Source organism: Chiloscyllium plagiosum, chromosome 43 (genome assembly GCF_004010195.1).
Source record: "Chiloscyllium plagiosum isolate BGI_BamShark_2017 chromosome 43, ASM401019v2, whole genome shotgun sequence".
Lineage (NCBI taxonomy): Eukaryota > Metazoa > Chordata > Chondrichthyes > Orectolobiformes > Hemiscylliidae > Chiloscyllium > Chiloscyllium plagiosum.
The window spans coordinates 13,724,353-13,748,574 of NC_057752.1; the positions used below are offsets into that span (position 1 = coordinate 13,724,353).

Below are 24,222 nucleotides of genomic sequence, written 5' to 3' on the forward strand. Positions count from 1 at the left end.
CCACCCTAACCTGCACATCCCTGGGCCCTATGGGACAATTTAGCATGGCCAACCTTCACATCCCTGGGCACTATGGGACAATTTAGCATGGCCAATCCACCCTAACCTGCACATCCCTGGACACTATGGGACAATTTAGCATGGCCAATCCACCTTAACCTGCACATCTTTGGACTGTGGGGTGAACCGGAGCAAACCCACACAGACACGGGGAGAATGTGCAAACTCCGAGGCTGGAATCAAACCCAGGTCTCTGGCGCTGTGCGGCAGCAGTGCTTACCACTGAGCCACCCTGGAAAAGCCACTGTGCCGTGCACTAGAAGACACAAAGGGGTGACCCAGTGCTGACTGCAGGGTCAATGGTAGAAATGCAAGAGACTGCAGAGAGGACAGTGCAGCACAGAAGGTCATTTGGCTTATAGCCTGCACCCACTGGCCATTGCATCCCAGTCTTCAGCCTTAGAAGTGCTCCTTTGGAGAGGAGGCGACACGGGCAAGGCTGGCCGAATGGCCTACTTCTCAGTCATTGTGTGTTCAATGCTTTCTCGAGTCAGAGATGCTCGGACGAAAATGCTGCCTCTGCACCTCAGGCTTGACTCCCCTGTCCAATGTGTCAGTTCCTAGGGCACAATGACAAAGCAGCCGTGCTATTAGTGTGCTGCTCCCCCCCTCCCCTCCCCCTTCGATCGGGCAGGACGAGGTCACCTAGCTCAGAGGCTGGGACACTACCACTGCACCACAAGTAAAGGAGCTGGGTTCCCGTCTGTTGCTGGAGAGACGTGGGGTAAATTCCTCTCTCTCTCTCTCTCTCTGCTATTCTGCAGCTATCCCACTGGAGGGAGCGAATCCTAGCTGTGGGCAACAGCCGCACTCTCATTGACCGGGAAAGGTTGCAGAGCTGCAGAGGGCTGGAGGGACAAATCAGAATGTGGAGTACGTCTGTCTGTTTGCTGAGAGAGAGGGGGAATACCGCTAACAGCATAACAGGTAAGGCAAGTCCTGAAGAGCCAGAGGGGATTAAAAAAAAAACACATACATCTTTTGTGTTCCTTTTGATTTGATTTTTTTTGTTGTTGCTGTGTTTTGCAACCATGATATTTCAGGGAATGAACAAAACATTCCCGTTTTGGATGTTCATCCAGTGATACTGAGAAGGTAAGCAGTGCACTGGCTTCAGCCCAAATGCAGAATTGCTCTTTGTATGACTGCCGGTCTATTGTCAGATTGCAAACGCTGGAGTGTGTGGATATTCGTAACATTTTTTTCTTCACAAAAAGAACTTCAACGGATCAGATCGATTTCCACAGAAATTGCTTTTGAAAAAGCCAAACAAAAAAAAAACCAGACGCGGATCATGTTTTAAATGCAAAGCCAGCTCAGATTTGTCCATGTTTTTGCAAAGAATAATGACTTTGGCTGTTTGGGGAGGGGGTATATGGGCATTCGTGGTCTGCAATATCATCACGTGGGCAGCACAGTGACTGCGTGTTAAGAAGGGCAAGTTGGAGGACCCTTCATCTGTGATTTTTCAGCAGTTTGCTGGAATGTGGAAGATTAGAACCACTGAAGAACTCTTCCTCCTATCCCCCATTCTGATTCTTTTCGGCCAACAACTGAATTTATGTAGCACCTTCGCTGTGCTTCACAGGAATGTTCTCAGACCCAATCTCTCTCCAGTACCTACCAGATCTTACAGTCATAGAGATGTGCGGTACCTTACGGTCCAACCCGTCCGTGCCGACCAGGTATCCTAACCCAATCTCGTCCCATTTGCCAGCACTTTGCCCATATCCCTCCAAACCCTTCCTATTCATATACCCATCCAGATGCCTTTTAAATGCTGTCATTGTACCAGCCTCCACCACTTCCTCTGGCAGCGCATTCCACACACGTACCACCCTCTGTGTGAAAAAGTTGCCTCTTAGGTCCCTTTTATACCTTTCCCCTCTCACCCTGAACCTATGCCTCTCTAGTTCTGGACTCATGACCAAAGTTAGGAGGACAAAAAAGTGTAGAGGTCAAACAGCTGTGCCCCTCTCCGATACGTGTAGTGGTAATGAATTTGGGGTTTTTGTGGCACAGTGGTAGTGTCCTTACCTCTGAGCCAGGAGACCCAGGTTCAAGCCCCACTTTGCTCCAGAGTTGTGTCATAACACTGATGATAAAGTGAGGGCTGCAGATGCTGGAGATCAGAGCCGAAAATGTGTTGCTGGAAAAGCGCAGCAGGTCAGACAGCATCCAGGGAACAGGAGAATCGACGTTTCGGGCATAAGCCCTTCTTCAGGAATGAGGAAAGTGTGTCCAGCAGGCTAAGATAAAAGGTAGGGAGGAGGGACTTGGGGGAGGGGCGTTGGAAATGCGATAGGTGGAGGGAGGTCAAGGTGAGGGTGATAGGCCGGAGTGGGGTGGGGGCGGAGAGGTCAGGAAGATGATTGCAGGTTAGGAAGGCGGTGCTGAGTTCGAGGGATTTGACTGAGACAAGGTGGGGGGAGGGGAAATGAGGAAACTGGAGAAATCTGAGTTCATCCCTTGTGGTTGGAGGGTTCCTAGGCGGAAGATGAGGCGCTCTTCCTCCAACCGTCGTGTTGCCATGGTCTGGCGATGGAGGAGTCCAAGGACCTGCATATCCTTGGTGGAGTGGGAGGGGGAGTTGAAGTGTTGGGCTACGGGGTGGTTGGGTTGGTTGGTCCGGGTGTCCCAGAGGTGTTCTCGGAAACGTTCCGCAAGTAGGCGATTCTCCTGTTCCTTGGATGCTGCCTGACCTGCTGCGCTTTTCCAGCAACACATTTTCAGCTCATAACACCTCTGAGCCCATTGATTTTATTACACATTTATATAGAGCCTTTCTAGGATGCTACAATAAAGCCGAGCAATACCTGGAGCATCGGAGGCTGAGGGGTGACCTCAGAGAGGTTTATAAAATCATGAGGGGCATGGATAGGGTAAATAGCCAAGGTCTTTTCCCTGGGGTGGAGGAGTCTAAAATTAGAGGGCATAGGTTTGAGGGGAAAGGTTTAAAAGGGACCTAAGGGACAACTTTTTCACACAGAGGGTGGTGCGTGCACAGAATGAGCTGCCAGAGGACGTGGTGGAGGCTGGTACAATTGCAACATTTAAGAGGCATCTGGATGGGGACATGAATAGGAAGGGTTCGGAGGGAGATGGGCCGGGTGCTGGCAAATGGGACTAGATTGGGTTGGGATATCTGGTCGGCATGGACGGGATGGACTGAAGGGTCTGTTTCCGTGCTGTACATCTCTATGATTCTGATTCTGGCTTCTTCAGTGCCCTCCCATTTTCATGTCCCTGCCGCTGCTAGCCATGCCTTGAGCTGCCTCGGGCCCTGTAAACTCCGCAACTCTTTCCGAAATCTTTTTGCCTCACTTTCCCTCCTTTGAAAGCTGCTCATGAGGATCACGAATCCCTTAAAAATTAAGTCAAACTTGTGGATGATGCCTTCTTCACCATCCGTGTCTCCTTCCTCCTCACTTGTTGGCAGAGAGTTCCAAGTCATTACCACTTACTGCGTTCAAATAAATGTTGTCTTCCCATTACCTCCCCTCCCCCGCCCCACCAACAACACATTGTTTGTCTAAAGCCTTAAAAATGTGGACCCCCACCTCCCTCAGTCCTTGTACCATAAGCTAATGAAAGCAGATTGAACTTACCTTTCTTGTTTAAGCTAATTTTCCACTTGTATCCCTCCATCAGTAAGGTAGAGCGGTAGACTCTGTCTACCTAGACTTCAGTAAAGTCTCTGACAAAGTTCCACATGGCAGACTAATTAGTAAAGTTAGGGTCACATGGGATTCAGGGTGAGCTTGCCAATTGGATACCAAATTGGCTTGATGCTAGGAGACAGAGGCTGGTGGTGGAGGGTTGTTTCTCAGACTGGAGACCTGTGACCAGCGGTGTTCCACAGGGATCGGTGCTGGGTCCACTGTTCTTTGTCAGTTATATAAATGATTTGGATGTCAATATAAAAGGCATGGTCAGTATGTTTGGCGATGACACCAAGATTGGTGGTGCAGTGGACAGCGAAGAAGGTTAGTTAAGATTACAAAGAGATCCTGGTCAATGGGCTGAGGAGTGGCAGATGGAGTTAAATTTGGATAAAAGTGAGGTATTTCATTTTGGTAAAACAAACCAGGGCAGGACTTATACAGTTAAAAGTAGGGCCTTGGTTAGTGTTGTAGAACAGAGAGATGTTCAGGAACATCATTCTTTGAAGTTTGCGTCACATATACATAGTTGAAGAGTGTGGTGCTAGAAAAGCACAGTTGGTCAAGCAGTGTCCGAGGAGCAGGAGAATCGACAATTTGAGTATTCCTAATGAAGGGCTTATGCCCGAAGTGTCGATTCTCCTGCTCCTCGAATGCTGCTTGACCAGCTGTGCTTTTCCAGATGCCAGAGAAATTAGCCCAATAAAGTAGAGATCACAAAACACAGATCGAAGTGAAATTAACAAACCATTTGTTGACACAGTGATATTAGGGAGGAGAAATTGACCAAGCTGAAACAGCACAGAAGGTCTGTCCAGGTAACTGAAACTCTCTTCCCTGAGTCGAGAATCAAGCCAGTTTTACAGGAATACTGTACCATGATGCTAATTAAAAATAGTCAAAATACAATGGTCTTAATAATCAAGTAATCCAGTTACGATGGTGATAATCGCAAAGCCGTTATCAGCAGAACGTTCTGAATGTAGATACAATGTAGCATCCTGTCAGCAGCAATCAGTTCTTAATGGGATCAGGAGATTCCAGCTCTCTTTGAGGGTAGGTGAGAATGCCTCGTTCCTTGGCAGTGAGATGTTTTCATTATTTCTCTCCTATGAGCGGGGTATTCTGGTGCCTCTCCATCTGACCTGTCCTTTGTGTGGCTTTGGTATCACCTGGGGTACAAGGTGATACTGCCCTTAGGGCTTTGGGACAGCTGTGTTGATCTGGTCCAGGAAGCTTATTGTCAGTTTGTCTTGGGAAGTATATTCCCTGGTCTGCGAGTGACTGTGGTCATGTCTGGTTTCCCTTGTCAGCCTGTTTGGTCAACGCTGAGGCATTCTGGGTGTTTCTTGTGTGGTTTGGACAGGCTTGATTTCTGTGTTCTGTGTGGCCATGCTGTGGGTAGGCAGGCTGGCAGATCTTTGCCCACACCAGCACCACACTTTTCAACTCTGATCTCCAGCATCTGCAGTCCTCACTTTCCCCTAATCACATATAGACAGGGGGGTTAAGAAGATGTGTAGCATGCTTGCCTTCATTGCTCAGTCCTTTTGAGTGTAGGAGTTGGCAACGTCATGTTGAGGCTGTACAGGACATTGGTGAGGTCTCGTCTGGAGTATTGCGTCCAGTTCTGGTCACCCTGTTACAGGAAGGATATTATTAAACTGGAGAGGGTTCAGAAGAGATTTACCAGAATGTTGCCGGGAATGGGGGGACTGAGTTAGAAGGAGAGGCTGGATAGGCTGGGAGTTTTTTCCCTGGAGCGTAGGAGGCTGAACGGTGACCTTGTAGAGAGTTAAAAATCATGAGGGGTATAGATATGGTGAATGGCAGGTGGAGGTTTGCAAGGTTAGGGGGCATATTTTTAAGGTGAGAGGAGAGAGATTTAAAACAGATATTGGGGCGTTTTTTTTTTGACACAGAGAGTGGTTTGTATGTGGAATGAACTTCCAGAGGAAGTGGTGGACGTGGGGACAGTTACAATGTTTAAAAGACATTTGGATCAGGACATGACTAGGAAAGGTTTGGAGGGGTATGGGCCCGGAGCAGGCAGGTGGGACTAGTTTATGGTTGGCATGGACTGGTTGGGCCGAAGGGTCTGTATCCATGCTGTATAGTTATTTGATCATATCTTCTCTCGATCTCCCTTGCTCCAAGAACAGTCCCATCTTCTCTCTCCCTAACCTTGGAGCTAATATCCCCAATGCCTGGAATCATTCTGGTAAATCTCCTCTGCACGCCACTCGACCCCACCCCCCAACTTTCTTCCTGGCAACCAAAGGCTGAAACTTTGTTACATTTGTTGGAACAAATCCAAAGGACCTTTTGTTGATGAACTATGTTGTGTCTGAACTAAGGAATACTTGCTGCTGACTTTAAAACTGTTCCACTCCAAGTCCCGAACTGACCTCTGATGTGACAGCTCTCTCTTGACCACAGCACTCAGTAAATGTTCAGTAAAAGCTGAGGTTATAGTTATGTCTTCCTTAAGGTGATGCAAGTGTGTGATTTATCTGTATTCATTTCAGATATTGAACCGGAGCTGGCAGCATTTGGGTTTTTGTTCTGCATGTCTATGAAGAGGTTCAATAATTAGCCTGCAGGATATCTTTCAAAACATCAGGTCAAGAAGAGACTTGCCTGAAGAGTAATGGGGTTTTATTTCTATTAGAGGAGTTCATGAGCAGACAACCCGTAATGCCATAATGCTTTCAGATAAAAGGTTCAGGAGGTTTTGTTTGGGCTTAGGTGAGACAGTCACAGTTTCGAATAAAAGCCTTTTTAGTTTCAATGTCTGCAGAAATATTGCCTGAATCTGGATGTCTAAAACAGTTGTTCCTGAGGGAAGGAGCTTGTTTAGAGCTGGTAAGAAAGTTGTTGCCTCAACATGAGGAATTTAGTCGAAAAGTTCCAGATCAGAAATGTTTGGTTGAAACCCTGCAGGGGTTATTTGAAACTGAGAAAGTCTGAGCTCTGCTGTACAAAGGCTGCTGGGAAGAGGCTGTCAGATTCTCAAGACAGGGAATCGAAGCAACCATCAAATTATAAGCCTCATAGATGTGAAATAGACTGGAGTTCTTCTTGGTCTGAGCACTGTGAAGGAGGATTTTGGGATTCATGGGATAGTATTTTACAATCGAGTGTCTCAAAATCTTTAAATTTGTGTTGTACAGTTTTTTTTTTCTATTTTATCCTCATTTCTTTCCCTATAGAAACTTTGTGAAATTTGGATCTGCAGTGTCACATGTTTGTGTTTTAGTGACCGACGACCTTGTTTAAAACCAAACAAAAAACAGTCACCAATTAAAGTTTATCCGGGAGTAATGTCAGCTGGGTTCAAATAATAATGCCTTGGGGAAAATACCAACTTAATGGTCTTAGCAGACAGTGACTGGCAAGCAAGGAAGAGAAATACATTAATTTATTGATAATTTTAGGAGCGACAGAATAAGTCAGACAGAAGGAGTAAAGAACATAAAATAGGGTTACGTTGACGTAGCAACTTTTGCAACTCCAGGACATGCCAAATTATTTACAATTAATCAAGTAATTTGGGAGTGTAGTCACTGTCGTATTATAGGCAACATGGCAATGGGTTTGTGTACATTAAGCTCCCACACCCAGCAATGAGATAGACATCTGTCTTTGGGACTGGTGATTCCTCTTGTGGTTTTGACAGGCTGTGCACTTTACGTTGTAGATCAGAAGTGAATCTGATTATTCGTGATCTCAATGTGGGCGGCACGGTGGCACAGTGGTTAGCACTGCTGCCTCACAGCGCCAGAGACCCGGGTTCAATTCCCGACTCAGGCGACTGACTGTGTGGAGTTTGCACGTTCTCCCCGTGTCTGCGTGGGTTTCCTCCGGGTGCTCCGGTTTCCTCCCACAGTCCAAAGATGTGCAGGTCAGGGTGGATTGGCCGTGCTAAATTGCCCGCAGTGTTAGGTGAAGGGGTAAACGTCGGAGTATGGGTCTGGGTGGTATACGCTTCGGCGGGTCGGTGTGGACTTGTTAGGCCGAAGGGCCTGTTTCCACACTGTAAGTAATCTAAAAAAAAATCTAAAAAATGGTGAGAGAGAGAGAGAGAGTGGCCTGGATCCTAGGGAGAAATAGCCCCCTCTTCAAAATAGTGCCGTGGGGTCTTTGGTTAGGCCCCTTTTTGGAATACTGTGTTTAGTTCTAGTCTCCCTGCTATAGGAAAGATGTTGTGAAAATTGAAAAGGGTTCAGAAAAGATTTACAAGGATGTTGCCAGGGTTGGAGGGTTTGAGCTACAGGAAGAAGCTGAATAGGCTGGGGCTGTTTTCCCTGGAGCGTCAGAGGCTGAGGGGTGAGCTTATAGAGGTTTATAAAATCATGAGGGGCATGGATAGAGTAAATAGACAAGGTCTTTTCCCCAGAGTAGGTGAGTCCAAGGGAGGGGAAAGTGAGGACTGCAGATGCTGGAGATCAGAGCTAAAAATGTGTTGCTGGAAAAGCGCAGCAGGTCAGGCAGCATCCAAGGAGCAGGAGAATCGATGTTTCAGGCATGAGCCCTTCTTCAGCCCTTCTTCCTGAAGAAGGGCTCATGCCCGAAACATCGATTCTCCTGCTCCTTGGATGCTGCCTGACCTGCTGCACTTTTCCAGCAACACATTTTCAGCTCCGAGTCCAAGGGAGGCACAGGTTTAAGGTAAGAGGGGAAAGATTTAAAAGGGACCTGAGGGGCAATGTTTTTACGCAGAGGGTGGTACGTGTATGGAATGAGCTGCCAGAGGAAGTGGTGGAGGCTGGTACAATTACAACATTTAAAAGGCTTCTGGATAGTAACATGAATAGGAAGGGTTTGGAGGGGATATTGGCCAAGTGCTGGCAAATGGGACTACATTGGGTTAGGATATCTGGTCGGCATGGACGAGTTTGACTGAAGGGTCTGTTTCCATGCTGTACATCTCTACGACTCTATTTAATAGAATCCATACAGTGTGGAAACAGACCATTTAGCCCAGCACGTCCACACCAACCCTCTGAAGAGCACAGACCCATTCCCCGACATTCTTACTTTACATTTTTCCTTGACTAATCCACCTAACCTACACATCCCTTGATAGTCTAGGCAATTTAGCACGGCCAATCCATACTAACCTGCACATCTGTGGATTGTGGGAGCACCCAGAGGAAACCCACACAGACAGTCGCCCAAGGCTGGAATCAAACCCGGGTGCCTGGCGCCGTGAGGTAACAGTGCTAACCGCTGAGCCACCTATTGTGCTGTAAGAATGAGAGAACAACATTGTTGCTTCTTTTGGTGTTTGAGAAAAGGTGATTATTAAATGCTTCAAAATTCCGTGGATGAATGGAAAAATTCAAAACAAACTGAACTTGAGGACAAGGGGCATATAGAGATAGAAGGTAATGAGAAGGTTTGAGTTAAGAGCATGAGGAAGATGAAGGAGTGATGGCAGACTGAAGGGAAACAGAAAGTGGATAAGGAGCGTGTGCCATAGATATGACAATCAAAGGGAATTACTAGATGTGTCGGGGGACCCTTGAGGAGAGAGAGAGAGTTAGTCGAGGAGAAGGGGAAATGAGCAGATATGTGCAACAAATCTCTTACTAGAATGTCTGCTTTCGTTCTGAGAAAAGAGCCATTTGGGCTTGAAACACTAACTCCGTCTGTCTGTCTCTCTCTCTGTGTCTGTCTCTCCACAGACACTGCCAGGACCTGCTGTGGTTCTCCAGCACTTTCTGTTTTGATTACCTGTGAGGATATATGTTGATCATTAGTCATCAGGCAAATCACAATCTCAGCCCCTGTGATGTACTGGCTGTGAAACTATTGAAATGAAAAATACATTGAGAATCTGGCAGTTTGAAGTGATTCTGAGCCCTTTATGAATGACGTAGCAGTAATACTATTCCTCTATGTCACTGGAGAGTGAGCAGCATCAGTGAATCAGAAATTTCAATATTCTCCATGTCAAATTATTAATTTTTTTCGGTTGGTTTTATTTGCAAGGCTGGGGAGTTATAGCTTGTTAACTGTGTATTTTTAAATATTAAAATGTCAAAATAAGAAATATTAAATTTTAAATATTAAAATGTATCTGCTTAGCATCTCTAACTTTATTTCCACTTAATGGGGTAAAACATAGAACGCTACAGTGCAGTACAGGCCCTTCAGCCCTCGATGTTGTGCTAACCTGCAAAACTAATCTGATGCCCATCTAACCTACACTGTTCCATTATTATCCATGTGTATGTCCAATGCCCATTTAAATGTCCTTAACATCACTGAGTCTACAACAATTGCAGGCCGGCCGTTCCATGCCCCTACTACTCTCTTGAGTAAAGAAACAGCCTCTGATATCTGTCCTATATCTGTCACCCTTCAATTTAAAGCTATGTCCCCTCATGTTAGCCTACACCATCCGAGGAAAAAAGCTGTCACTGTCCACCTTACTTAACGCTCTGATTATCTTATACATCTCCATTGAGTGACCTCCTTCTCTCTAATGAAAACAGCCTCAGTTCCCTCAGCCTTTCCTCGTAGGACCTTCCTTCAATATTCCAGATGGAGGTGAAACTCATTTTGTTGAGGATATAATTTTCTCACTTATTGGGTTCAAAATGCTCTTTTTGGCCCCTTTAGCCAACATGTTCTCAGGTGCAACTTGCTTTCACCAGTCAGTTGATGATAATGTGGTCTGGAACCTCAGTGAAAGACTGCAAGTCAATCTCCTTCACAGACGAGAATGAAGGATTGGGGGAAAAAAGCAGAGAGATGACAGAAAGTGATCAAATCAAGTATACATGAGAGATGAAAACAAATATTGGATTGAGAGCGAGAAATGGAGACAAAGAGAAGGAAAAAAAGGGGGGTTGAAATGTTAAATGTAAGAACAATCTAAGACGTGTCAAAATGAGATTGAACAGTATCACTTACTTGTTCCTCTCCTGACTGCACAGACTGATTGGCGTTGGATAGAAAATTTGTTTTAAAAAGATACTTGCGCTGCGAATTGCCAGACCTAATTTTCTGCAGTGAGTTGGAATGACAGTCACTGTTCTTAAAAATAACAGCAAGGCTAAGAGCAAGCCTGAGACAAGTGGCAGAGGGCTTTACGTTGGCGAACACATTCAGGAGATTGGAGAGCCATAAGCTGTCTCTCACTCTCCTAAATGTGCTGGCTGATTTGCACATCTATAGTGTTGTGTATCATGAAACTGCTGTTATTTTCCCAGCCGTGTGCAACCCATACAGATAGGATCCAAAGAACTGACTCATATCTGTACCATCTGTGATTTAGTCAAACCATCTCCATGCTGGGATATTTTTTGTATTCATTTAACTTTGGAAAATGTCCGTCTACAATTACAAACTCCTGGTGTGTGATGGAATCCGATGCATCTTCTGTAGAATTGCAGTCATGAATTAGTTACACAGACACAGACACACGAAATTGTTGGCCATTATGATGGGAGTTGGTGCAATGGGTTCACAAACAGTTTTCTCCCTGCTAAGACCCGTGTTCACATCCACCAAGGATCCATGCGATGTACCATTGCTCTTTGCTGAATTGAACTTAACACCTTGAGGGAGGGGAATTCCAGGATTCTGTCCCAGTGACACTGAAGGAACGGCGTTAGATTTCAAAGTCAGGATGGTGAGGGGCTCGGAGGGGAACTTGCAGGGGGTGGTGTTCCCACGTATCTGCTGCCCTTGTCCTTCTAGATGGAAGTGGTAGTGGTTTTGGAAGGTGCTGCCTGAGGGTCTTTGGTGAATTCCTGCAGTGCATCTTGTAGATGGTACACACTGCTGCTACTGAGCGTCAGTGGGGGGAGGGAGTGGATGTTTGTGGATGTGGGGCCAATCAAGTGGCTGCTTTGTCCTGGATGGTGTCGGGCTTCTTGAGTGTTGTTGGAGCTGCCCCCATCCAGGGGCAAGTGGGGAGTATTCCATCACCCTCCTGACTTGTGCCTTGTAGATGGTGGGACAGGCTTCAGGGAGTCAGGAGGGGAGTTACTCGCTGCAGGATTCCGAGCTCCTGACCTGCTCCTGTACCCACTGTGCTTATGTGGTGAGTCCAGTTGAGTTTCTGGTCAATGGTAACCCCCAGGATGTTGAATGTGGTGATTCAGTGACGGTAACACCGCTGAATGTCAAGGGGTGATAGTTAGATTCTGTCTTGTTAGAGATGGTCAGAGCCTGGCACTTGTATGGTGCTTGTAAGCCCAAGCCTGGATATTGACCAGATCTTACTGTATTTGGACATGAACTGCTTCAGTATCTGAGGAGTCACGAATGGTGCTGGACACTGTGCAATCATCAGCGAACATCCCCCACTTCTGACCTTATGATGGAGGGAAGGTCATTTTGTTGGAGCTGCCCCCATCCAGGGGCAAGTGGGGAGTATTCCATCACCCTCCTGACTTGTGCCTTGTAGATGGTGGGACAGGCTTCAGGGAGTCAGGAGAGGAGTTACTCGCTGCAGGATTCCGAGCTCCTGACCTGCTCCTGTACACACTGTGCTTATGTGGTGAGTCCAGTTGAGTTTCTGATCAATCGTAATCCCCCCAGGATGTTGAATGTGGTGATTCAGTGACGGTAACACCGCTGAATGTCAAGGGGTGATAGTTAGATTCTGTCTTGTTCGAGATGGTCAGAGCCTGGCACTTGTATGGTGCTTGTAAGCCCAAGCCTGGATATTGACCAGATCTTACTGTATTTGGACATGAACTGCTTCAGTATCTGAGGAGTCACGAATGGTGCTGGACACTGTGCAATCATCAGCGAACATCCCCCACTTCTGACCTTATGATGGAGGGAAGGTCATTGATGAAGCAGCTGAAGATGGTTGGGCCCAGGACACTACCCTGAGGAGCTCCTGCAGAGGTGTCCTGGGGCTGAGATGACTGACCTCCACCAACCACAACCATCTTCCTGCGTGCAAGGCTGTAATGAGGTCAGGAGCTGTGTGACCCTGGTGGGACCCAAACTGGGTGTCACTGAGCAGGGTATTGCTGAGCAGGTGCTGCTTGATAGCCCTGTTGGTGACACCTTCCATCACTTTCCTGATGATCGAGAGGAGACCGATGGGGCGGTAATTGGCCGGGTGGGATTTGTCCAGTCGGGCAATTTTCCACATTGTCGGGTAGATGCCAGTGTTGTAACTGTACTGGAACAGCTTGGCTCAGGGGAGCAGCAGGTTCTGGAGCACAGGTCTTCAGTCCTATTGCTGGAATGTTGTCAGGGCCCATAGCCTTTGCAGAATTCAGTGTCTCCAACCGTTTCTTGATATCACGTGGAGTGAATCGGATTGGCTGAAGACTGGGATCTGTGATGCTGGGGATCACTGGAGGAGGCTGAGATGGATCATTCGCTCAGCACTTCTGGCTGAAGATTGCTGTGAAAGCTTCAGCCTGACCTTTTGCCCTGATGTGCTGGGCTCCTCCATCATTGAGGACGGGGATATTTGTGGGGGCTCCTCCTCCAGTGAGTTGTTTAATCCCCCCACCACCATTCACGACTGGATGTGGCAGCACTGCAGAGCTTAGATCTGATCCAGTGATTGTGGGATCATTTAGCTCTGTCTCTCACTTGCTGCTTCTGCTGTTTGGCGTGCAAGTAATCCTGTTTGGTGGCTTCACCAGGTTAACATCTCATCTTCAGGAATGCCTAGTGCTGCTCCTGCCATGCCCTCCTGCACTCTCCATTGAACCAGGGTTGATCCCCTGGCTTGATGGTAATGGTTGAGTGGGGGATATGCCGGGCCATGAGGTTACAGATTGTGCTGGAGTACAGTTCTCCTGCTGCTGATGGCCCACAGTGCCTCATGGATGCCCAGTCATGACTTGCTAGAACTGTTTGAAGTTCGGCACGGTGGTAGTGCCACACAATGCGATGGAGGGTATTCTCAGTGTGAAGGTGGGACTTTGTCTCCACAAGGACTGTGTGGTGGTCACTCTTACCGATACTGTCACGGACAGATACATCTGCAGCTGGCAGATTGGTAAGGATGAGGTTGAGTATGTTTTTCCCTCTTGTTGGTTCCCCCACCACCTGCCGCAGACCCAGGGTAGCAGCTATGTCCTTTAGGACCTGACCAGCTCGATCAGTAATACTGCTGCTGAGCCACTCTTGGTGGTGGACATTGAGATCCCCCACCCAGGGTACATTCTGTGACCTTGCCACCCTCAGTGCTTCCTCTAGGTGTTGTTCAACACGGACGAGTACCGATTCATCAGCCGAGGGAGGGTGGTACGTGAGAATCAGCAGGAGGGTTCCTTGGCCAGGTTTAACCTGAAGCCATGAGACTTCATGGGGCCCAGAGTCAATGTTGAAGACTCCCAGAGTAACTCCCTCCCGACTGTATCCCACTGTGTCCCCACCTCAGCTGGGTCTGTCCTGCCGGTGGGACAGGATGTACCCAGGGATGGTGATGGTGGTGCCTGGGACATTGTCTGGAAGGTATGATTCTGTGAGTAGGACTATGCCAGGCTGTTGTTGGAGTAGTCTGTGAGACAGCTCTCCCAATGTTGGCACCAGGCCCCAGGTGTTAGTGAGGAGGGTCGACAGGGCTGTTTCTGCCGTGGTCTTTTCCGGTGACGAGGTCAACGTCCGGTTTCAATCCCGGGAGTGTTTTTGCTGCTGACGCTGAGAGCCAGAGACTTGGGAAATATTCCACACGGTGGAGCCTGACTCGCAACGTTTTTCGGAGGTGAAAGGAGCACCGTCTCCACACAATCTTTTCTTGCCTTTTGGAAAGGTGAAGGTATGACAGTGAATGGCTAGCATTCTGAGCAGTGAAATCTCCGGCTGGTGTCCAGGAATGATGATGTGATTTGATTAGATTAGATTACTTACTGTGTGGAAACAGGCCCTTCGGCCCAACAAGCCCACACCGCCCCGCCGAAGCGCAACCCACCCATACCCGTACATTTACCCCTCACCTAACACTACGGGCAATTTAGCATGGCCAATTCACCTAACCTGCACATCTTTGGACTGTGGGAGGAAACCGGAGCACCCGGAGGAAACCCACGCAGAACGTGCAAACTCCACACAGTCAGTCGCCTGAGGCGGGAATTGAACCCGGATCTCCGGCGCTGTGAGGCAGCAGTGCTAACCACTGTGCCACCGTGCCGTGGTTTGTTGATGTTACACGTGATGAAAGGCTTTCCACCTGAGACAGGATGTTCTGGATCGTACATTGTGATTGGTTGAGGAGCATGCCAACTCAGCCTCTCCTTGTCTATTGTTTGAATTTCTATTGTCCCACCTCTTTGACTCCATTTGTTGATGGTTCCAACTCAAACTAACCTGTATCCTACCTGGTGTGGAGGTGCCGGTGTTGGACTGGGCTGGACAAAGTTTAAAAATCACACAACACCAGGTTATAGTCCGACAGGTTTATTTGGAGATAACCTGGCAGGACAGCTTCCAAGTAGACCTGTTGGACTATAACCTGGTGTTGTGTGATTTTTTTTTTTAACTGTTTCCTACCTGGTATGATGTTCCTGCAATTTATGGCCGCTCCTGAAAAGAAGAGGGGACGTTTCCAGGTTTTCTGGACACGAGGGAGCCCAGCAAAGCACAGACTGAAAGATAAAATTCTGAGAGTCATGCAGCACGGAAACAGACCCTTCGGCCCAACGCGTCTATGCCGACCATAATCCCAAAGTAGACCTGCCTGCTCCTGGCCCATCTCACTCCAAACCTTTCCTATTCCTGCACTTATCCAAATATCTTTTAAATGCTGTAACTCAGGAAGCTCATTCCACACACCAACCAGTCTCTGAGTAAAATAAAATTGACCCTCCATGTCTGTTTTAAATCTTTCTCTTCTCACCTTAAAATCTCTGCCCCCTATCTCCGAAACCTCCTCGGGTAAAGACACCTTCCATTCACCTTATCTGTACCCCTCGTGATTTTATAAACCTCCATAAACCTCCTATGAAAAAAAGTCCCAGCCCCTCCCTATAACTCAAACCCTCCATTCCCTGCAGCATCCTGGTAAATCTCTTCTGAATCCTCACCAGCTTAATAATATCTGTGGGTTGACACGGTGGCTCAGTGGTGAGCATTGTTGCCTCACGGCGCCAAAGACCTGGGTTCGATTCCAGCCGCAGGCGACTGTCTGTGTGGAGTTTGCACATTCTCCCTGTGTCTGCGTGGGTTTCCTGCAGGTGCTCCGGTTTCCTCCCACAGTCCAAAGATGTGCAGGTTAGGGTGGATTGGCCATGCTAAATTGTCCCATAGTGCCCAGAGATGTGCAGGTTAGGTGCATTAGTCTGTGGTAAATGTAGAGTAGCAGGGGAATGGGTCTGTGTGGGTTAGTCTTCAGAGAGTTGGTGTGGACTTGTTGGGTCAAAGGGCCTGTTTCCACACTGTGGGGATTCTATCTTCTATCTATTCTATCTATGACCGGGAGGCCGGAACTGGACACAGTACTCCAGAAATGGCCTCACCAATGTCCTGTACAACCTCAACATGACATTCCCACTCCTATACTCAGAGGACTGAGCAATGAAGGCAAGCATGCTAAACACCTTTCTATATGTGATACAAACTTCAAAGAATTGTATACCTGAGAGGGCTTGACAGGGTGGATGCTGAGAGACTGTTACCCCTCATGGGGCAGCATCTCAGGATAAGGGAGCAGCGATTTGAAACCAAAATCCAGAGAAATCGCTTCATTAAGGGTTTTGCAAATCCTTTGAATCTCCTACCCTCTTACTTCCATCAGTGGTGGTATAGAGTATAAGAGCAAGGAGGTGATGTTGGAGTTTTACAGGGTGTTGGTCAGGCTCCCGCTGGACGACTGTGTGCAGTTCAGGTCACCTCCATCCAGGAAGGAGGGGTACAGAGTAGGTTCACCAGGATGTTGCCTGGGATGGAGAAATCAAGCTAAAAGGAGTGACTAGACAGGCTTGGATTGTTTTATAGAGTTATTCCTTGGCAGCTCATTCCATACACGCACCACCCTCTATGTGAAGAAGTTGCCCCTTACATCTCTTTTAAATCTTTCCCTTTTCATCTTAAATCTATGCCCTCTACGTAGAACAGTACAGGCCCTTCGGCCTGCGATGTTGTGCTGACCCTTTTATCCTACTCTAAGATCAAACTAACCTTCATTATCAAATAGTTCTGGACTCCCCTACCCTGGGGAAAAGCCCTTGTCTGTTTACCCTATCCATGCCCCTCATGATTTTATAAACCTCTATAAGGTCACCCCTCAGTCTCCGACGCTCCAGGGAAAATAGCTCCAGCCTGTTCAGCCTCTCCCTATAGCTCAAACCTTATAAGTGTTTTGTAAATCTTTTCTGAACCCTTTCAAATTTCATAACATCCTTCCTATAGCAGGGAGACCAGAATTTCAAGCGAGGAGATTTCCTGGCCTTTTCATTTTAAGTCACAACAGGTTTGTTTCTGATTCAATTTTTTAATAAAGAAAAATGCATGCTGCCCATTCTTTCGAGTCGAAAGTGATTGCAGTCTCTATTTTATATTTCAGCTCATTAACCAGACAGATGAATGAAAGGATGGGTATATGAATAGGAAGGGTTTAGAGAGATATGGGCCAAGTGCTGGAGAATGGGACTAGATTGGGTTGGGATATCTGGTCGGCATGGACGGGTTGGGCCGAAGGGTCTGTTTCCGTGCTGTATACATCTCTGACTCTATATAGGTCCACCTCTCAAACTGGCAAGGCACACTTACGTCAGACATGAGATGGGGCTTTTATGGTGCATTGGTAGTGTCTCTACCTCTGAACTAAGAGGCCCGGGTTCAAATCCCACCTGCTCCAGAGGTGCACCTTGCCATCTTTGAACAGGTTGATTAGAAACTATGACACAAACGAAGGGAACAAGAGTAGGGAGCTTATATTCAGGATGGGGAGACGTACTGCCTGGGACTGTCTTCGATTTTAATCGTGGCCCTTCCCAAAGGAATTTGTCTGAACGAGGGGAAACAACATTGCAGGGGCAGAGGTGATTTAAGAAAGCAGACCTTGATGTGCCAGAGTCTGAGCGGCCTCCATCCGTGCTGAATCGTTCTGAAACACTTCAACCAATAAGGATTGTACAGAATGTGGAATTGTTTTTTTTCCCCTCTCGTGTGCCCTCCAGATGGGGGTTGGCATAATGCTGGTCTTTGTGTGTCGTTGCTGTGTGTGGAGTGTGTTGCTTGTAGCGTTTAACTCAAAAGGGGACACATCAGTAAAATGTGTGATCGACTTGTTCACCGTTGAACAATGTGTTACTTTGTTCTCCGAAACAATGGCTTTGTGAGAAGTGTCAGGGGAAGTAGGGTCTCGGGCCTAATCGTGAAAGCCAGTGCCAGAGGTTGATAGGACGAGGAGAGACGATAAGGGCAGCAGTGGTTGGTTGGGCCAGGGTCGAACTTTGCACCTGAAAGTGGGCGGTCCTCAGAAACGAAGACTGGAAAGGTGAAGATTTGCAGCCTTGAGAATTGATTTGAAGATGGCGACAGTGCACTACAACTTGATTTGAACGCCGTGAGGATAGAACGAGGAGGAGGGAGGGATGAGAGGAAGCTCGGTTGGAGCTTAAGCACAAACACAGACCTGTCTCCTCTTTACAAATGTAGAGGGGTGGGGGGGCGGATTGTCACACAAGCACTGACCATAGTGGTGTGGACGAGATTGGGAAAGCAAGAGCAAGACAATAAAAATAAACAGAAGAGTTGAGAACGAGAGGAGGCCATTCGGCCCAGTCAATCCTCCTCTGCCGTTCAATGAGACCGATTTGATTATGGTCTTAACTTTCCCATCTGCCCCAACCTTTAACTCCCTCATCAACCAAAAAAATATCAATTGAATCAACGGAAGGCTGAGCTCAGTGACTCTGCTCTTTCTGGAGAAGGGAATGGGAGACTGATTAGCAAAGTTAGATCTCATTGGAATACAGGGAGAACTCGCCATTCGGATACAGAACTGGCTCAAAGGTAGAAGACAGAGGGTGGTGGTGGAGGGTTGTTTTTCAGACTGGAGGCCTGTGACCAGTGGAGTGTCACAAGGATCGGTGCTGGGTCCACTACTTTTTGTCATTCACATAAATGATTTGGGTGTGAACATAAGAGATGTATAGTTAGTAAGTTTGCAGATGACACCAAAATTGGAGGTGTTGTGGACAGCAAAGAGGGTCACCTCAGATTACAACAGGATCTGGACCAGGTGGGCCAATGGGCTGAGAAGTGGCAGATGGAGTTTAATTCATATAAATGTGAGGTGCTGCATTTTGGGAAAGCAAATCTTAGCAGGACTTATACACTTAATGGTAAGGTCCTCAGGAGTGTTGCTGAACAAAGAGACCTTGGAGTGCAGGTTCATAGCTCCTTGAAAGTGGAGTCGCAGGTCGATAGGATAGTGAAGGCGGCGTTTGGTATGCTTTCCTTTATTGGTCAGAGTATTGAGTACAGGAGTTGGGAGGTCATGTTGCGGCTGTACAGGACATTGGTTAGGCCACTGTTGGAATATTGCATGCAATTCTGGTCTCCTTCCTATCGGAAAGATGTTGTAAAACCAGAAAAGATTTACAAGGATGTTGCCAGGGTTGGAGGATTTGAGCTATAGGGAGAGGCTGAACAGGCTGGGGCTGTTTTCCCTGGAGCGTCGGAGGCTGAGGGGTGACCTTATAGAGGTTTATGAAATCATGGGGGGCATAGATAGGATAAAATAGACAAGGTATTTTCCCTGAAGTAGGAAGGTCAAGAACTAGAGGGCATAGGTTTAGGGTGAGAGGGGAAAGATATAAAAGAGACCTACGGGGCCACTTTTTCACACAGAAGGTGGAGCATGTATGGAATGAGCTGCCAGAGGAAGTGGTGGAGGCTGGTACAATTGCAACATTTAAGAGGCATTTGGATGGTTATATGAATAGGAAGGATTTGGAGGGATCTGGGCCGGGTGCTGGCAGGTGGGACTAGATTGGGTTGGGATATCTGGTCGGCATGGACGGGTTAGACCGAAGGGTCTGTTTCCGTGCTGTACATTACTATGACAAGTATGTAGAACAGTACAGCACAGGAATAGGTCCTTCGGCCTACCATGTCTGTGCTGACCAGGATGTCGTTCTCAACTCATCCCATCTGCCTGCACACCGTCCATATCCCTCTATTCATGTGTCTGTCTCAGTGCCTCTTCATCCCTGATGAAGGGCTTATGCCTGTAATGTTGACTGTCCTGCCTGGGTGCAGTCTGACCGGCTGTGCTTTTCCAGCGCCACACCTTTCGACTCAATGCCTCTTTGATGTTGCTTCCACCACCTCCCCCTGGCAGCGTGTTCCAGATACCTCCTGCCCTCTGGGTTTTTAAAAAAACCTTGCCTTGCGCATCTCCTTTTTCAACTTCCCTCCTCTTGCCCTAAACCTATGTTCCCCTACATCTCTCCATGAGGAGACTGAACTCTATCCAGTAATGGTAGAGATTGGAGGCTCAGGAAGGAACATTCATTCAGTATGGACGTACATGGAATAGTGTAGGTTAGATGGGCTTCAGATTGGATGGCACAATAGTAGGCGGGACGGTAAATTGCAATGAGGAAATAACCTTACAAATGGATGTCGATCGGTTAGGAGAGTGGGCCAAAATGTGGCGGATGGAGTTTAATGCTGATAAGTGTAAGGTGCTGCATTTTGGTCGGAAAAATGGGAAGGTGACTTATTATCGAAACGGGGAGAGAGTTCGGGGTGCTCCAGTGCAGAGGGAGCTGGGTGTACTCGTTCATGAGGCACAGAAAACTCGCACACAGATACAGCAGGTAAAGAAAGCCAATGGAACATTGGCTTTTACAGCTAAAGGAATAGAATATAAGATAAGGAAGCACTGTTGCAATTATACAAGGCATTGCTGTGACTGCACCTGGAGTATTGTGCACAGTTTTGGTCTCCTTATTTGAGGAAAGATGTAGCAGCCTGGGAGGCAGTTCCGAGGAAGTTTACCCGATTGATCCCAGAGGTTTGTCGGACGAAGAGAGATTGAACAGTTTAGGCCTATACTCTCTGGAATTTAGAAGAATAAGAGGAGATCAAATTGAGGTAATTAAGATGATGGGAAGCGTGGATAAAACAGACCTGGAGTGGATGCTTCCTCCTTGAGGGGCATTCTGGGACGAGAGGTCATAATCTTTGACAAATTTAAAACGGAGTTGAGGAGAAACTTCTTCCAGAGGGTTGTGAATCTGTGGGAATTAGTTAACCCCAAAGTGCGGTGGATGCTGGGACAGTGAGTAGGTTTAAGCAGGAGTTAAGACAGATTTTTAATTGGTGATGGGTTGGAGGGATATGGAGAGAAGGCAGGAAAATGGGGGTGAGGAGCATATCAGCGATGATCGAGTGGTGGAGCAGACTCGATGGGCCGAATGGCTTAATTCGACTCTGATGTCTTGTGAACTTCTGATGATGCACAATATAAATAGTCCCGTTTGACAGAGTGCTCCTCGACTCCTCGACTCTCAACAAGGGAACATTCCTGTCTGCGTCTGGTAATGGGGAATAAACAGAGTGGTTGAGAGAAGTATAAATTGGGGATTATCAAGGCAATAGTGACCATAATACGGTTTAAGATGAAGGTCGAGCAGTGGGGTGAAAATCAAAAGATTCAATTGCAGGAAAGCTGATTTTGAGTAAATACAAGCCGAAAGAAGTGCAGACGCTGTAAATCAGAAACGACAACAGAGATTGCTGGAAAAGCTCAGCAGTTCTGGCACCACCTGAGGAGAGAAATCAGTTAGCGTTTCGGGTCGTGTGACCCTTCCTCAGAACTGATGGTAGCTGGGAAAATATTGAAGTTTAGGCAGAAGAGAGGGTTGGGGGGGTGGGATAAGGAGTAAAGGATAGGTGGGCATAGAGCCCAAGAGAGAGAAGAACAGTTGGACAGACAAAGGATTGGATAACGATCTGGCTGGGAGGGTGAATAGTTGTTAATGGGGCCTGTTAGTGACCAGCAATGGGCTGTCTGATAACAAGGCCTGGTGTGTGGGGGTAGGAGTAAGGACATGGGAGAGATCAAGCCCTCGTTATTGAACTCGATAATGAGTCCTAAAGGCTGCAGCGTTCCCTAGTGGAAAATGAGGTGCTGTTCTTCCAGCTTGTGCTGAGCTTCCCTGGAGCACTGCAGCAAGCCTGAGACCGAGAGGTTGGCCAGAGGACAGGGTGGGGTGTTAAACTGGCAGGCAACTGGAAGCTCAGGGGTCTTGTATGTAGGCAGAACATAGGCGTTCTGTGTAGACGGTCCCCCAGTCTATACTTCGTTTCCCCAATGTAGAGGAGAGCACATTGTGAGCAGCGAGTGTGGTAGACTAGATTGTGGGGAAGTGCAGGTAAAGTGCTGCTTCACCTGGAAGGTGTGTTCGGGCCCTTGAATACTGAGGATTTTCAGTGGCTGATAATAGAATTTGAGAAAATGGCCCAGGTGACTATATTGGCAGAAAACAACAGGGAAAATTTTAAAATCGTGTTAACAGAGTTCGTGCGTTTGTGTGTGCGTATGTGTGAGCGTGAGAGGGGGGAGGCGGGAAGGGGGATATACTTTGCGAAAAAGTAACAAACTAAATACGACTCAGACTCCATAAATACATAGGAGAACAGTTGAGGGTTAGACAAGAGGCACATATTCAGTACATAGACTGCAGGGGGTAGAGAGTAAGAGATTTGGAGAGACACAGCATAAAGCTGGAAAGCAGAGAGAAGTAACAGAATTAAATTATCGGTGAGCGTAAAAGAAACATGACTGTTTTACAAACACATAAAGAAGAGATGGAAGGATCTGATGGGAAAAGGACCGTTAAGAAATAGAGCATGATAACATCTGGATGTAGGTTTGCTTGCTGAGCTGGAAGGTTCGTTTTCAGATGTTTCGTCACCATACTAGATAACGTCATCGGTGAGCCTCTGGATGAAGCACTGGTGGCATGGCCCACTTTCACTTTATTGTTTGTTTGGGTTTCTTTGAGTTGGTGATGTAATTTCCTGTGGTGATGTCATTTCCTGTTCTTTTTCTCAGGGGATGGTAAATGGGATCCAATGTGTTTGTTGATAGAGTATGATAATATCTCAAGATAATGATAATGCGATGACAGAAATATTAAATGATTATTTCGCTTTGGTGTTTACCAGGGAGAGAGAACACCCATAAAACTGACTTGGACTGATGAGATGAGGAATGAGGTAAGTGCAATTCCAACTTTTTAAAAGTGGGGAATGGATTGAATAAATGTTCAGATCGTTTCTGTAATTCCTGTACTAAAGCAGGGGGTCAGAGCATACCCAAGGAATGATAGACCAGTTAGTTTACCAACAATGATAGGAAAGATGATGGAATTCCAACCAAAGGAGAGAATTGGAGAACATCAAGAGAAGAGAAATATCATAATTAATAGCCAGTCGAACCTCAGATGGGGAATTCTTGCTTGACCAATCCTATTGAACCTTTTACAGAAGTCAGAGATAGTGGAGAATAGCAAAGTACTAGATATAATTGATCCAAAGACTTCTGATAAGGCAAACTGCAAAGGTTATGGGCCCTGACAACATTCCAGCAATAGGACTGAAGACCTGTGCTCCAGAACTTGCCGCTCCCCGAGCCAAGCAGTACAGTTATAACACTGGCATCTACTCGACAATGTGGAAAGTTGCCCAGGTATGTCCTGTACAAAAAAGCAGGATAAATCCAACCCGGCCAATTACCGCCCCATCGGTCTCCTCTCGATCATCAGGAAAGTGGTGGAAGGTGTCACCAACAGTGCTATCAAGCAGCACCTGCTCAGCAATACCCTGCTCAGTGATGCCCAGTTTGGCAAACCTGGAATCAATGGGTATCAGGGGGCAAACTCTCCGCTGGTTGGAGTCATACCTGGCACATAGGAAGATGGTTGTGGTTGGTGGAGGTCAGTTATCTCAGCCCCAGGACACCTCTGCAGGAGTTCCTCAGGGTAGTGTCCTGGGCCCAACCATCTTCAGCTGCTCCATCAATGACCTTCCCTCCATCATAAGGTCAGAAGTGGGGGATGCTCACTGATGATTGCACAATGTTCAGCACCATTCGCAACTCCTCAGATACTGAAGCAGTTCATGTTCAAATACAACAAGATCTGGACAATACCCAGGCTTGGGCTGACAAGTGGCAAATAAGATACACACCACACAAATGCCAGGCTATGACCATTTCCAATAAGAGACAATCTAACCACTCCGCTTGACATTCAATGGTGTTACCATCACGGAATCCCCCATTAACAACGTCTTGGCGGTTTACCAATGACCAGAAACTCAATTGGACTCCCCACATAAATACAGTGGCGACAAGAGCAGATCAGAGGCTGGGAATCCTGCGGTGAGTAACTCCCCTCCTGACTCCCCAAAGCCTGTCCCACCATCTCCAAGGCACAAGTCAGGAGGGTGAGGGACAAGGGCAACAGATACATGGGAACACCACCCCCTGCAAGTTCCCCTCCAAGCCCCTCACCATCCTGACTTGGAAATATATCCCTGTTCCTTC

At 47.3% G+C, this 24,222-nt stretch overlaps 1 protein-coding gene across 1 annotated transcript in view; it reads left to right on the forward strand.

The window, feature by feature from the left end:
- Positions 1-900: 900 nt before the first annotated feature.
- Positions 901-24,222, forward strand: part of LOC122543431 (beta-1,4 N-acetylgalactosaminyltransferase 1-like) — a 77,614-nt gene continuing 54,292 nt past the window's right edge. Inside the window, exons 1-2 of the mRNA XM_043682145.1 lie at positions 901-987; positions 22,842-22,892. Coding sequence (XP_043538080.1) covers positions 22,888-22,892 — 5 coding nt within the window. The 5' untranslated portion in view covers positions 901-987; positions 22,842-22,887. The remainder of the gene's footprint in view (positions 988-22,841; positions 22,893-24,222) is intronic.